The sequence below is a fragment of the Trichogramma pretiosum genome, unplaced genomic scaffold, assembly GCF_000599845.2.
Source record: "Trichogramma pretiosum strain Unisexual culture from Peru unplaced genomic scaffold, Tpre_2.0 scaffold69, whole genome shotgun sequence".
Lineage (NCBI taxonomy): Eukaryota > Metazoa > Arthropoda > Insecta > Hymenoptera > Trichogrammatidae > Trichogramma > Trichogramma pretiosum.
This window is the reverse complement of record NW_019641608.1, coordinates 648,826-664,673: the sequence shown is the minus strand read 5'-3', so window position 1 is coordinate 664,673 and position 15,848 is coordinate 648,826. Positions and strand designations below refer to the sequence as shown.

The window sequence follows — 15,848 nt, the reverse complement described above, 5'->3', positions numbered from 1 at the left end:
TTTAAAAAATATTCCTATCATTCATAAAGCATATCATTTTTTGCATTAAAAACAATCCTAACTTCTTAAAAAGAAGCTGTTGCAATGTTAATAAAAAAAAAATTTGTTAACAAATAATTGAAATGAATTTAAATCTTAACAACGTAAGAATTAGCTTATACAAGAGCAGCAATTACAATTGAATCTTATCCGCGAAAATTTGAATCGTCATCAATGAAACATTTCACGCTTCAATTAATTTGTTAACGGCTCTCTTAACAAAAACAAATTAAAAATCCGCACTCAAACTGAAATATCACAAACAGGTCAATATAAAATGATATAAAAGGGTTAATGCTGTAAAATATCAAAAACGTCTTATTTTTGCACCAAAATTAGTTCATTCGCTCAGAATATATTGTGCTTCATAAATATATTGTGGAAAGTAACGATTGTTAATTTATTTTTAAGTTTATCAAAGTGTTGTCGTTGAGTTCTTTTCGTTGGAAAAATCGCTCCAGGATTCTTCCCAATCGTCAATAATCCCTTATAGGTTTTCATACCGTACGATGTTTTAAAGTACGGGAATTCCTTAAAATTTAAGAATTCGCTAAATTATCTCGATTCATTTGTTTCTTTATTTTCAATTCTTTTCGGTTTTTTCAAGAGGTCTTTAAGACCAGTTGATTTTTTAGTGTCTAAAATTAAAATCCTTTGGATTCGGATCGATTGGTATTGTAGCGTTAGGACTTTATGTTCTATTATATTTTAAAATTGTTATTTTGGCTGTGAACAATCGTCAACTTATTCAACTATTATTGTGGAGATGATCCTTCCTCCATTTGCCAGTCATTTTGGAGAGTGATTTTCGGAATTGCGACAGTGCCAAATTCCCAGAGAACAAGACTTATTGGCACACAATGAAGAACAACCGAAAATTCAGTTTTTAAAAGAATTCTATTTATATAGTTAAAGGTAATGAATAAAATTGAATAGTTTTCTTAATATGTGTTAAATAATTTGTATTATTGTAAAACAAAATTTAATAAATGAGTTTCACAAAAATTTTATATTGGTCTATAATATAACTTTGCTTGATGCATCTACAAGTTTTTGTCCCACATGAGAATTCGATTCAAAATGTAATTTTTTTCCGCTAATAAGAGCCTTAACATCATCTGCATCTAAAGTCTCGTATTTTAACAAGGCTTCTGCTAATAATTTATGCTCTTTACTATGAACTCTCAAAATGTTTTTAGCTCTTTCATAAGATTCCTGAAAAAAAAAAAAAAATGTCCATAATTTTTTGGTAAAAAACTCTTTGATTCGTAAACTTACTTGTAAGAGACGCTTCACTTCATTATCAATAGTTTCTTTTGTAAGCCCGCTATAAGCCATTCGTCCATCCATTTCAGATTCTTTGTGTACTCTGAATCCAACTTTTTCTGACATACCATACATTTTTACCATTGTTTCAGCAATATCGGTCGCATTCTATGAAAAAACCAAATGGCGTGAGTATCAAATTTATGCATAATTGAAAACTTGTATCTCACCGAAAAATCACTGGAAGCTCCTGTTGTCACTTTATCTTGTCCGAATATAAGTTCTTCTGCAGCACGACCACCCATGCATGAGTCCATTGTAGCAAGTAATTGCGCTTTAGTTCTATAATGCGTATCTTTGATGGGCATATATGATGTCTGTAAACATAGAAACGATGTAGAAATAAAAAAGTATTAAAGAAGTTAAATATAACTATGATGACAAGCAATAATAATGATGTTCAAAAATTACAAGGGGTGATTGTCCGGGAGTTTAAGAAATAAAATCAGGGGAAAAATTAGCATCATTTTATTTCATATATTGGGGGAAAAAAGTTCGGAACCCCAAAAGGACCATTTTTTATCCAATGAAGCCCACAGATAATTTGAGGATATATAATATTGCTTTTTTAATGCAATTATCAGTAAAACACATTCTTACATGAACATAGTATTTACTGTATCGGTATGATAAGATAATCAGAATTGTTTTTTAATAGCTCCTAGAACCATTTGGATCAATAGAGTAGGTACGAATACTTTTTTCAGCCCCGAAATTTATACAGATATATGTTAGGTATAGGGTTCGGAAAACAATTTTCGAACACGTTGACGTTCCGAGTCTTAACAATAATGTATACTGTTATTTTAATGTTTATTTACTATAAATAAAAAAACATTTCCTTACATGTCCCATTGATCTTCCTCTTGGTATGATTGTAACTTTGTGTAAAGGCATAGCGTCTTTCGTATAGTAAGCAACTAACGCGTGTCCACTTTCATGATACGCTGTAATGCGATTTTCTTCAGCATCTAATAACTTTTTTTTACCTTCAGGTCCCATAATTATTTTATCTCTTGCCCGCTCCAAGTATTCCATTGTGACGTATTCAGCTCCTTCAATGGCAGCTCTTAGAGCAGCTTGATTGATCTACAATGGATAAAATTATTTCTTTCGTAAATTAATATTTTTGACATTCTTATTGAATTTGGAGTAGGAAAAAAATTCATTTATGTCATAAAAGGTGCAAAATGCCTTTATGTGACACCCCAACGTAAATTAACTTCGTTCACGGCTCATGCTGTAACCCATCGTACTGCAGAGAAAGCATCCATGCCCGTTGCATGAATTAACTTTTTACGAAATAAAGAGCACATTTTTTTTAAATATTCCAAGCAGAAATCAAGAACTTACCATATTTTCTATATCAGCTCCAGTAAATCCTATCGTACATTTAGCTAATAAGTCTGCATCAATGTTACGCGTTAAAATTCTTGATAAATAAAGTTCTAGTATTTCTCTACGTCCAATAAAATCTGGTGCGTCCACTACTATTTCAGAATCAAAACGTCCTGGTCTTAATAAAGCTTTATCGAGATCTTGACGTCGATTGGTTGCCCCCAGAACAATGACACCTTCATTTTGATGAAATCTATGAGAATTTTCGTTATATCAAGTTATGTTCCTCATATCGACTTTCGTATATTTTTAATTCATCATAATTTAGTAATATAGATGTATATTTTATTATCAATTTTCGACACACTAATTAAGTTTCTAAGCTATTGCATTCAATACAGAAATATTCATACTTATAGAAATATTGGCTAAGTAAATGAAGGCGCGAATAAGAATCGTATTATATAAGTAGCATTTTGATCTAGGAATTTTTCTTTCAGAAACTTTTCAGAATTAGAATATCTGTTATTAGATTGAATTAAGAGTGAACAAAAATTTTTTTGGGGCGCGAAAACACCAGTCGATAAAATATGGTAAAGTTATTCATGCTTTACAAAATCGTTTTTCGAAAATTGATTAAAAAAAAAAAATTATGCAAATATACATTTTTTGGTCTCGTTTGTTAATAAAATGATTATAGTTATTTATTATAGTTATTTTTTTTAATTTTATAGTTATTTCAGTTAATATTTGTTATTACCCATCCATTTCCGAAAGAAGTTGATTTATTGTCTGGTTGGCGTAAGGATGTAAAGCCGAGTTAGTTCGTTTGGCACCAACAGAATCGATTTCATCAATAAATATCACACAAGGAGATCTTTCTTTTGCTGCTCCTGAAAATGAAAATAAATGAGAAAATGTTATAGTATTCAATTAGTATTATATTAGTTATGGTTTAAATGGTCGAAAAATCAATGGATATTTATCAATGGATACTTTATTTTCTGAAACAGTCTGTTATTTATGAAGAGTAGTTAAAAAGACTAAACTTCAAACATTTTTTCTCCACATTAAGAGGAGAACCGTTAAATATGTTTTTAAGTGACAATTTACCTTAATAATTAAGGTATTAAATACATTTTAAAACCTCATAAAATATATTTAAAAATTTTTTCCTACATATCTATAATATTAATCACTTAATATATTATGAACTTACTGAATAAATCTCGAACACGTCTTGCTCCTTGGCCGACTAATACTTCATCGAATTCAGGACCTGCGGCATGAAAAAATGGAACACCAGCTTCCCCAGCTACTGCGCGAGCTAATAATGTTTTACCAGTTCCAGGAGGGCCAACTAAAAGTACTCCTTTTGGTAATTTTCCACCAAGAGCAGAAAATTTTTCTGGATTTTTCAAAAACTCAACTACATCCATTAGTTCAGATTTTGCTTCTTCAACCTAAAATGATGTGTAACAAAATTACATCTGGTGTAAACATTCTATTAGCAAATAACACTATTGTAGAAAGTTTTTTAATGAGCACATACATATTTTTTATAAATATTAATAAAAGGAAATAATGTAATTATTCTGCATTCAAAAAAATGCAACTTGCATACATTTTATTGAATCATGTGTCAGGGAACGCTGAGACTTAAATAAAGAAACGAATTACACCTATTTTAACAATCATATGTTAAAATAAAATTCGTAAATATTTTAATTTAAAACTCAAAATATTTGCCGAAAGTTCTATCACGTATGCAAGTTTTTTTTAACCGATAATATAGATATTGCAAGTACCCTAATATTTCTAATTAATGTTGATGTTTACTTGGACTTACTCCCTTGACATCATCGAATGTTACATGAATCTCCTCTGGATCTACTTGTATTTTATTACCCAACTGTATTTTGAACATTGTACCACCTGTTGTAGCTGAAAATATATATAATCGTATTATTTCAAGATATAATTGTTTGTTATTCACAAATTTATATTATAATATTTATAGTTAATATTTTAGTTCATAACTGTGCCAAAAATATTCTTCATGGTTCGGGTATCATTCACAATGTTATAGCACCGTGTTAAGTTCACATTTATGACCCCTTTTCCAAGATGCAAGTCGCATTTTACGTTCCCGCATAGTAAGATTGGTGGAATATATAATTTGTCAGGAAACGCAAAAGAAGAAAAAATTTATCACGTAAATATACGAAAAAAATTTAAAGAGCTGCATCTCTGAGAAAAGTCCAAATTGAGTAATTATAAAAACAGAATGGAAAGAGAAGAAAAAATCCTAATCAGATATGCAATAAAAAAATTTTGAGTTTGAGATGTATGATCCATACAACAGTGCCATAAGTCGTGGGGGGAGGGGCTCGTGCCCTAATTTCATTTTCATATTTATCTATCTGACTATGATATAATATATCATATAATATATCATAGTCAGATATATTAAATTAGTAAGTAATTATTTAATTAATAAGTAACGAACTTCTAAATTACGTACCGAAGACTGTTATTAGTATGACCACACCAACCAAAGTCATGACAAAGTGTTGAGCAAATCTTAAAATTTTGAATGCCCGACCATGCACTTTTTGCTCCTGTCCCGTTAGGTACCCTTCAACGAACGCTGCTTTAATATTTTGAAGTTCATCGACTTTAATATATTTATTTCCAATATTTTTTGATTTTTCGATTTGTTTATTGCTTTTTTCCAAAGCAGCAAACGTCAGTTCTTCTCCGAGTAATTTTCGAAATTGACTTTCCTAAAATATTAGGACAAAAAATATTCAATTTGAGCTATTTTACACTTTCAATAATAGTACTTTTTGTAGCGGGTGTGAAAGCAAGTGTGTTTTTCCGGCAAAACAAGGGGTTCATAGTAAAAATCGAAGGCGAAAAGAACGAAAAGAACGTGAGTAGTAAAAAAATGTAGAGCAACAAGTTAAGATCCGAGACACGGAAAAATCAATTATATCAAAAAATTCAATCCACTTTTCCAGGAAGACTACCGATTAAAATTGGCTAAAATTCCGTACAGTTCACTCTGGAGCAACATCGTGTTGCTAGAGCGCGTCGAATTGATGTCTCATAATTCGTGTGGGGGGGGGGGGNGGGGGGGGGGGGGGGGGGGGAATATTATCTTTCGACTAAATTGAAAAAAGCAGCCCGGTTTATGTAAGGGATCGTGAGTACTTCGAAGAATCGTAACACGAATGATGAAAAGTTGCCTCTCCACAGCTAAGCTAATTTAGTAGTGACAATTGTAATTTTGAAAATAACTTTCACTACCTTAATAATTTTTTATGTATTACATGAAACGTGCCACTTCAAAGGGATGGTGAAGCCAGCACAAATATAAATTTCTAAACCAATTTTTCGAAACTTCAATATTTTTCTATAAAACATCAAACATTTCAGATAACTAAATTGATAATTTTATTTTTGGGTTGGCTTTGCTATCTCTTTTATAAAATGAGCTTATAAATTATAGCATGAATCAATTGATATATTTACCTTTGAAACATCTGATCCGAACCAACTTTTAATTCTTTTTAGAATTGACGGATTTCGGATATCTTCTGAATTAACTGTACGCTCGGTTTTGAAAAATCGCATTTGTACATTTGTTGGCGATGGCTTACATGATGTAATCTGTTCGTTATTTATAATTGCAGTATTATATAAAATATTTCTGGATGTAAACTTTTGACGGCACGCATTGAATAGTTTATTGCTATTGATCTCAGGGTTATGGTGATAATGGATTTTGACGCCAAGAACATTATTTTTTTTTATTTTAGAACTGTCATATAAAAGAAGAGATTGCAAAACATCTAATTTGTCTCCAGTTCGATTATCTCTAAGTACAGATTCCGAAGATGTGGCTTTATTGTTTCGATTCTTGAATTTTTTCACGCTCTGTTTTGTTCATCAATAAAACATCGTTTATTAATAGAAAATATTTTTTATTAATGTATTGCGTAAAAACTTACTTCTGTTAAGGTTCGATCGTATGGAATTGCATCATCGATGATATGAATATTCCAGTTCCAAAATTTTGTGGTTTGAACTGAAGTTGATTTTGGCGAAATTACAGTAGTTATTTGATTAAGATGATACAAGACCTTAAAAAATAGTTAACAGTCTATATTTAATTCATTGCAAATATTTTAATATACTTTTCAAATATGTTTTATAAAATTAGCGTTAATTTTCAAATTCTTTTTATTATAGAAGCAGCAAGTTAAAAAAAACAACCAACGCGCGTAAAGAAGTTTCACTTCAAAAACTGGTCCTAAAAAGCAGCTATCAAAGGAGTATAAGTTGCTATTTATCGACTGATCTTCCGGAAAGAAGGACGTTTCAAATTTTATAATTAATACGTTCGAAGAAATAACTGAAAAATCTACGCAGATTTTTACAAAAATTATTTAAGCAGAATTCATACGGAATACACGTGGAAATCCACGCATTATATTCAATTTGGTAGATACGTATTATAATAACAAGCCAAAAGATACCAAAATCGATTTTTTGCACAATTTTTTACTATTTAATCTGCCACAACTTTTTTTCGCATCTAATCGTAATTTTAAGCCTGGATTCTGAAATGAATTAAATTTTACGTCGAAACTTGCATTTATAACATTTTTCTAAAACTAACAATCTACAACTTCTACACAAAAATCGGTAAATTTGGGCGGAAAAGCGTTTAACAAAAATCAAATACGATGGGTTAAAATATCGAGTCTCCCACTCACAACATATTTTTGAAAAAGTGTAACAAAGTTAAAAGATCAATGTAAATGACTTAGGACTGTGAATGAAGCAGAATAAAATAGGCTATAACCAATTTGAAAATAACAACAGTTCAATGAACACATAGTAAGTTAATTTATATAGTAAAGGCATCATAAATCAAGAATTAATCAATAAAATACAATATTTGTGTATTAAGAATTCTAAGGGTATTTTTAATCTTAAAATTACAAATGTCAAAGTGGATAGACTGATATCTCAATTTATACTTGGAATTTCAGATCTTTGGTGTCACTATAAAATTGAGCTATCAACTGATTTATTTTGAAATGTTATTCATCACATTCAATTGATCAAAGTTTAATCATTTTTAAGTTATGTAATACACATTATTTAAAAAATATATATAAAAAAATCCTTTTTATCATTTCTTCCATGACTACATATATTATAAAAATAAAGTACAATAAAATGAAAAAACGGCTATCGATAAAATTCATGAGTTCTTTATTTTTATGGTTTATAGTTTGAGGTACCAAGAAAGGAACGCTGCCATATACTAAAAGTGATATGGATAATAAACATAGTACTCAAGTTAATATTTAATGTAGCATCTGCATTAAAACAATGTATAAATAAAAACAAAAATAACATTCAAGCCCAAAAATTATATTCAAAAATAAATAGAAATATTTTTAAGAATATTCAAGTACAGACAAAAAAATTAACTTGAGTTCATATGTTTTAACACTTAACCAAGTTGTTCACACAGTCAGTTTTACTGCATATCATCATAAATATAAATAAAATTGAAGCTTATTATATTTATCATTGATATGTTTCTTACATATATTCAACATTTCATATTCAACATTTAAATATTTTCATGATTTACTGATTTTGTTCTTATAGAAAAATTATGTGTAGTCAAAAATTGCTTGTAGAGTAAAATGATTGAACTATATGTAAATCAATTTCATTTTTCTGTAGATCCAATATGGTAGCTACAAAGTATGAACGTTTTAATAATATTGTTCAATTCAAGTTTAACTTCCATTAAAAGTTAGTTTATAAATAAAGTTTTGAAGGGTCAATAACATTTTTATGATTAAAAGATCATAAGAAAATAATATAAAAACACCAAAAATGAAAAATTCAAAAGGAAAAGTCAAGTTTTTTTGTAAAGAAAAACTTAGATATCCTAGTAACAAATCATTTATCATTTTATCAGATCTATTAAATTGATTATCACAAATTATGAAAAATAAAATCAATTTGTTATTGTTTCCTTCAATGAGATTTATTTCGTTTTCTTTAGTATCAGTAAAGTTTATAGACTACTCTTTTCTTCATGTAAGAATTGCATGAAGTTCATCAATGATTATCATGTCAAGTATACCAATGTTTGTTTATTTCATACCTGGTTGTATGTTTGCATTGAAATCATTTTGTGGAGTAATAAATTGATAAGATAATTTGATTGTTCGGACACTACGTTGGATGGCAACTACTGAAATACTAAAGACACTTTTTTATTCATATCATCATAAAAAGTTTTCAAACTGTCAGATAATAACATTAGGGATCTTACGCAAGTGTTTGAAGTCATTGCGACAGTCGACAATATGCAGTTCTATTATTAAGGTCAAATCATGAAAATAAAAAAGAAACTACGATGTTTAATGCCTGCTTTAAAAATTTCAGAAGGTAAATCATATTAAAAATTATTTGCTTTTTTAATGCCCAAACGTCACGTTTTTCATTTCAAAAAATATTTTAAAAACATAATAGTACATTATGTAACTGAGACAGAAATTTGCCTATTGGGCACGAGTGTCAGTTTGCAATAGCGAGCTACGTCGTCGTTAGAGCAAATAAAATTAGCAATTACGTTACATAAACTAGCTGTGAATTAGTTGATTATTTAAGCAAATTAATTGGATTTTTAAAACCCCAAAATTAAAAGAAAACGGAATGGAGAGTCAAAAATCGATTCATTCTTAGGAATTGTGTGGAATCGCCTATTCCTACAAAATGTTATATTTTCATTTATATTTTTAGAATGAGCAAAATATGTCTCATCATTCTGGATATTAATTTTTGTTTCACTTGACTTATTTTGATTGTATGAGGTGTAGTCGAAAGGAACGAATCAATGGTTTCAAACCGCATTCCTAAGTTGCTCAGTACTTATTTCTGTTTTCGTGAACTAGCCTTTACTTACAGAATGTAGCAGTAGTTCTAGAGCACGAGCTGTCAGTCGCATGCATAGTAGTTCTGTCAACTAACCTGTCGCAAGTGTACAGTGATACATTTTTGTAGTTTATTGTTATTACAGTATTATTAATAATACTCTCATAAGTGTCATTAACGATCTTGAAATTTTTTAAGAACAATCTAAGAGTCTATATTATCTCACAACTGGAGATTCATCAAATACTGGTAAGATTTTCTTTACATTGTTATCAGTTTTTTTGGTATTATAAAAAATTATTTACATTACAAACCAATACAAAGTTGAATACATACAAACCAAATTTTAATTCAAAGCATTAAATTTTTATTATGGTCCTATAGATATTACATCAGGTTTTATTGATTGATAATAATGAATATTTAAGACAGTTACACAAATACATGGATATTTTGGTTGGTTTTTTGATATTCACATAATTTTTTACATAGACACCGACATTACGTAATTTTTTATTTTAAAGGACGATAAATCCAGCATCAAAATCAAATTTTCAATTGTGATTTCTGAAACTTCTACTGAATATTTGTGCAAAAGACTGTATAGTGCTGAACTAAACATTAAAATAAAGGTAGCTTCTTTGTTTTAAATATAGCCTTTAGGAAAATATTGTTATTAAGTTAAAGTTTCAGATATTAAAAATTAGATTTCAAAATTGGCTTTACCATCCAAAGTAAACTTAACTGTATTTGTTCTGTACACCATAATATTAATAGTTAAGTAATAAAAATTACATGGTTGTAAAAAAAAAATATTATAAAAGAAAAACTCTGAAGAACTTTTAGCAACTTATTTTTTTGCAGTAGAACAAAACTCACAAATTTAACAGCCTAGAATTCACTTTTTATTGTAAACTATTCTATTCTATTGAATAAAATAATTAATTTAGTTAATAGTAGTTATTCTTTCAGTTAAATAGAAATTGATCACAATGGACGAAGATACAACATGTATAAATTGCACCAAATTAAAACATCTGGAAAAAATGAGGTTTTTTTTTAGAGAGAATGCCTGTTGCTTACATCAAAATATTCTTATAGTCCAAAATCAAGAAAATGGAGCATTTGAATATTTGATTGATTTGATGCAAAATGTCTATCATCAATCTCCTCATTTATCCGAACATCAAGTTTTTTGTTTGCTATATAACGGTAAGTACAATTATTAAATAAGTTTTATGTGTCTTTTTCTTTGAAAAGAGTTAAAAAATATAATTGGATTGTGAAATTACTGTTATAATTTAGAAAACACACAAAGTATTGCAAAAATATTGCCAATTAAAACTTAGTTACAAAATTAATATTTTAAATATATAACAAAATCTTAATATACCATACAAAATTGATATTCAATTTAAGTATTTGCTCTGAACTAACAGCTTTATTTCCCATCATGAAAAGTCCATTCAAAATAGTTATTATATATGATTCATTATAAAATTCGTGCTTTATAACAGACTCAGCCAGTCATGCGGATGATTCTTGACACTAAAAGCATTGTTGAGGCTAAACAGCTTATTGACCCCCTACCATGGGCTCATCTCAGTCCTCTAATTATCAAAATCGTCAGATGAGGCTCTGACCATGGGGTTTCTGGAAAGAGATGATTGACTTCTTCTCTTTCTTCTATAAGTTGAGTCAGTGCAAAAAGATGCATTTGGCATTTTCTACTGCTGAAAAGTATGATTCACTATTAGTTCAATATAAATCTTACCCAAAGCAAACATTGTGTGTAGTAATGAGTTAAGTGAGATAATAGCTAACTTTCCATGCTTTCTTCTGATATAGAAAATGTTGTTGTTTATACATTGGTGCATCTATGGCCCAGGATTCATTCATCAATCCTTTGTTGATCAGGCTCATAGAAATTGTAATTATTCTAACGTCTTACTATTATTTTGCTTTTTGTGGTCAATTGCTCTGAGACTCCTTGAGTAGGCAATTTTTTCTTTTGTTTATTTATTCTTTCTTTTGTTTATTTTCTAAAATTTACAACCTGTGCAAAAATCTAATGAAGTTTCCACTTCCATAGATTATTATTTGGACTGTGCTATATACTATTTAGGTGAAACAAATTATGGGCTATGAAGTTTTGGGAACGCATTAAAATATAATAAAAAGCTTTGTCTTTTTTCAAAGAAATATGTTAGTTTACATGTTAGTAGATGAATTTATACTTATTTAAGAGGATTATTACACCAAGTTTTTTATTATTATTATTTTTGTTTGAAAGTTAAACTACAATGAATAATTAACTCTTTTTTTTATATTTTAATTACCTATCAAAAAATCAAAAAAGATGTAGGATATTAGTTAAAAATAGTGTGATAGCTCTAAATACAATTTATGAGAACTTTTACAAAGAGGTCATTTTAAACATGGTAAAAATGATTGTTGAACTCAAAATCTTTGAGAAATGATAGCAAACATTTCATAAAATAATCAGTAAAAAAATGTAAATTCTTGGCCAAAACTGGTGTAATGCTCCTTTGATTTCTTAACATGATTTATTTATATTTAAAAATATTTTTCAGTTGACAATAAATTCCAGCTGATCAAGAAACTGCAGAAAAATGGTTTCCATTCATATTTCGCTTCAGTTCTGGCATTATTAATGAATAACGAGATTTTCGTTCGTCATATAACCGATTTGGATTCGCCTGAGAATGTGAGTGAATTGGATCACTTTAAAAATCCAAAGCAGGAACTTACAAATTTGACTGAAAACCAAACGTTAATGTCAAAGTTAAAGACAAAAATTATGTTTCACGTTGCACGTAAACTCAACTGCAAAATAATTTTGTTAGATAATTTATTGGAAGATACATCAACCCAGATAATAAATAATACAGTTCTTGGAATAGGTATTGCAAATATGTTACCAAAGCAAAGAAAACTTAAGAATTCTTCTATAAAAGTCTACTCACCTCTTCATGTTATGACAATAGAGGAAAAGAACGTGTTAATTACAAAGGACAATTGTAAAAATAGTAATTTGTATTTACGGAAGAGTCTTATGGATATGACAAAAGAATTTCTTGACACATTACATTTACATTCGAGTTTCAAGTGTGCTGTTGTATCAAATATTAGCGATAAATTATCAATATCTCCCAATCGTTGGATAGATAGTTTTTGTTCATTTTGTTTCAGAAAAATTCAATTAGATAATTTAAGCAACGGTAGTGCTACACAGGTTGCTAAATTTTTAACTCAATATCTATCAAATGTCCAACCACGTGACAATGTTTTATTCGGAGCAATGAAACTTTGTGACATTTCAAAACAAGTAATATTAAATTTTAATAAAAATAGTAAAATAATTGAATCAGGGCAAATCAATTTGACATGTGATAATCATGTACAAAAGCTTTGTTATACGTGTTGCTCAATATTTTTAGTTGCTCATGTTAAAAATTGTACAATAGGTCTTTTTCCTTCTAAGCTTTTAGAGATTATGTAATAAATGTTTAAATATTCATTTAATAAAAATGGTTCTAAATATAATTTGAGTGTTTTTCTCTAAAACTTACTAGATTTATAACCCAGAAAGATTACACCCTGCTTAATTATTCATGCTAAGCAATGAGATTGAATCATTCACCTGACAGTTCGGTATTTCAAGTAATTTGGACTGGGGACATGATCATAACGGTATCCGCTTCCATGATCAAGATGAAAATAAAGAAGCTTAGTAAAGCACAAGAGATTACTTATTTGCTTCCTTGTTTAAAAAAAATCGCTGGATTTCCAGTTGGAAAATTGAGCAGGATTTGACTGGAAATCTAGCTCGATTTTTTATTGGAAATCCAGCTCGATCACGATCTGAAATCTAGTTCGAATTTCGGCCTGAAATCTAGCTCGATTTTTAAAAATCGAGCTGGATTTCCAGTCAAAAATTGAGCTAGATTTCCAGTCAAATCCAGCTCGATTTCCAGTCCAATCCTACTCGATTTTTCAACTGGAAATGCAGCGATTTTTTTTAAACAGGGTTGTGTCTAACAAAAAAGCTTTTGATTGCAGATTATTAATCAACTCCAAACAAGTTTTTGCAAGTCAAGCTAAATACAACTACCTCCCAGGTCGAATGAATGATTTTAATTGTGTGAAAGCAAGTACTACAAAGCTGTAATATATTAAAATAACTTCAGTAATAAAATAACTTATTCTCGATAAGTAACTTCATGAAAAAGTGTTATAGAAATTTTCTTTAGAAAATAATTAATCAAAAACCAGTGGAACTTTTGCAGTTTTACAGATTAGTTGAAAATATCAACTTAACTTTTTTAAATTGTCAAAATTAATTTAAGCAAGAAGATTTGCATTTTTTGTAATATACTTCAATGAAAGAAAAAGTTTCAAGGCTGAGCATTGATTTTAAAGTTTTATAACTGGTGCAAATTTCAACTCTTTTCATCGAGTGGTTTCCCAGAAAAATTAAATCAAAATATTCTATTCAATGATAAATGTTGAAATTTTGGATCCCATTTTCCTGGGAAACCACTTTATGAAAAGTGTTGAAATTTGCACATTCAGAAAAATAAAACGGAGGGCACCATGGATTTGTTTTTCGAAATTCAGAATACTAAAAAGATAAAATAATTTCAATTTTTGGTGCTCTGTCGGTAAAAAAAGAGACTTCGGCATCGCCTTAAATATTTGAATTCTTCAGAGTTTCATAATTCTGCAAACAATCATGGCGCATCTCGTTCTGTCGTGCCCTCTTTTCTTCATTTCGAACAATATTTCCAATCTTTTTGGACCTAACCCAATATGACAACCTTAATATCACAATTATTGCTATACATAAAGTTGAAAAAAATTGCGTTGATGTCCACGTGGATTATCCTTGCGGATCAGTTGAAAATCCGCGGTGATTCACCGACGAAACCTCGCGGATTTTTCGAGCACGTGCTCGCGAACAAGTCCAAAATCCACGAGGATTGAAAAAAAATCAACGTGGATCAGTGGAACAAACCATGATCGATCCTCGCGGAATCCCTGTACGATCCACATGGATAACTAATTCTCGTGGATTTCCACGTGGATATACATGCAACTATTTTTAACTGGGAAGGGTCTTTGAAAATCAATTTAACGCCTCCCGCCCAATCAAAATGAAAATTTACATCCTTGTAATTCTCAAGAACTATTGCAGGAATGGAGCTCACATTTTCAGAAATAATAAATTAAGAAAATAGATGGGAAACTGAAGATAATTGATAACTATTGAAAATTGAAAATTGGAAAAAATATATCATTAAAAATTCTTTTATTTGTAATTAGAATATGGGCCTAGGGGTACAGCGAGCAGAGGGGGGGGGGCGTTCACATCTTCACAAATAAGAAATTGATGAAAATGAAAAATAGTATAAAATAAAAATTCATTATTTCACAATTGTGATTAAACTATTTAAATTGAGGGGTGGGAGGTGGAGGGGGGTGGCCCTCTAGAATATATTGAATAAAACAATAAAAGAAAAATAGAAGAAACTAGTTAAGTTAAGTTCGTGGTTATTATAATATGAGGTGATCAGTGATATAAACGAATAAAAATAGTAACGTATGATCAAATATTTACCACTTAAAATATATTATTTTTTGTATTATATATTTTTTAAGTTTCTTTAAAATTCATTAATTTAATTAATAAAATTGAAAAAAAACTACGAACATTCTAATAATAACTAAATCATAAATCCGTCAATTATATAGTTGGTAATTTAAACAATAGAATAATATTTTAAAGATTTTAAATAATATGAAAGTTTTAGAAGTGTAAAAAAAAATTAATTCTTGAATCATTAACCTATTGTACGCCAGATTTACTTGTATGTATACTGCAATATTTTAATATTTGTAATAATGGTCAATAAAACGTCAAGAAAAACAAATAACTTTATCATTCAAAAAATTTATAACTACATATTCTTCAGCAAAATTTATAATAACGAATAACTAAGTTAATTTATTAATTTATTTTACAGTGGAAAAAGTTAACAAACGTATAACTATAATTAAAGAAATTAAAAAATAAATATAAAAAATATAATGTGTAAAATTCAATGTAATAATGTTGAAAGTTTCATACTAAAATGTAATAAATGCAA

The 15,848-nt window shown here is 29.0% G+C and overlaps 2 protein-coding genes across 6 annotated transcripts; one reads left to right on the top strand and one right to left on the bottom strand.

Annotated features, from left to right (window-relative positions):
• Window positions 1-984: 984 nt before the first annotated feature.
• On the bottom strand, window positions 985-9,094 carry LOC106648536 (ATP-dependent zinc metalloprotease YME1 homolog). The gene is made up of 12 exons (XM_014365482.2): window positions 8,906-9,094; window positions 6,720-6,851; window positions 6,241-6,645; window positions 5,228-5,489; window positions 4,553-4,647; window positions 3,923-4,166; window positions 3,464-3,596; window positions 2,719-2,956; window positions 2,212-2,454; window positions 1,536-1,682; window positions 1,318-1,473; window positions 985-1,254 (listed from the first exon to the last, which is right to left on the bottom strand). Exons 1-12 carry the CDS (start codon window positions 8,930-8,932, stop codon window positions 1,057-1,059), a joined length of 2,280 nt encoding a protein of 759 aa, XP_014220968.1. The 5' UTR covers window positions 8,933-9,094; the 3' UTR covers window positions 985-1,056.
• Window positions 9,095-9,761: 667 nt separating this feature from the next.
• LOC106648552 lies at window positions 9,762-13,245 on the top strand. Of its 5 annotated transcripts, XM_014365504.2 has the most exons (4): window positions 10,106-10,134; window positions 10,203-10,310; window positions 10,651-10,890; window positions 12,273-13,245. In XM_014365504.2, the coding sequence occupies exons 3-4, from the start codon at window positions 10,671-10,673 to the stop codon at window positions 13,199-13,201; spliced, it is 1,149 nt and encodes a 382-aa protein (XP_014220990.1). In that variant the 5' UTR covers window positions 10,106-10,134; window positions 10,203-10,310; window positions 10,651-10,670; the 3' UTR covers window positions 13,202-13,245. The 5 variants fall into 5 exon arrangements, with proteins under 5 accessions (XP_014220989.1, XP_014220992.1, XP_014220991.1 ...); XM_014365503.2 differs by lacking the exons at window positions 10,106-10,134; window positions 10,203-10,310 and adding an exon at window positions 9,762-9,927; XM_014365506.2 differs by lacking the exons at window positions 10,106-10,134; window positions 10,203-10,310 and adding an exon at window positions 9,762-9,927 and having other exon boundaries at window positions 10,639-10,890.
• Window positions 13,246-15,848: the final 2,603 nt, after the last annotated feature.

Coding starts and splice junctions, on each gene's coding strand:
- LOC106648536 (XM_014365482.2), bottom strand. CDS start 8,932: ATGATTTCAATGCAAACATACAACCAG. Junction 6,852..8,905: donor CAATGCAAACATACAACCAG/GTATGAAATAAA, acceptor CTATTTTTTAAG/GTCTTGTATCATCTTAATCA. Junction 1,255..1,317: donor AAGTGAAGCGTCTCTTACAA/GTAAGTTTACGA, acceptor TTTTTTTTTCAG/GAATCTTATGAAAGAGCTAA.
- LOC106648552 (XM_014365503.2), top strand. CDS start 10,671: ATGGACGAAGATACAACATGTATAAATTGCACCAAATTAAAACATCTG. Junction 10,891..12,272: donor TTTTTGTTTGCTATATAACG/GTAAGTACAATT, acceptor AATATTTTTCAG/TTGACAATAAATTCCAGCTG.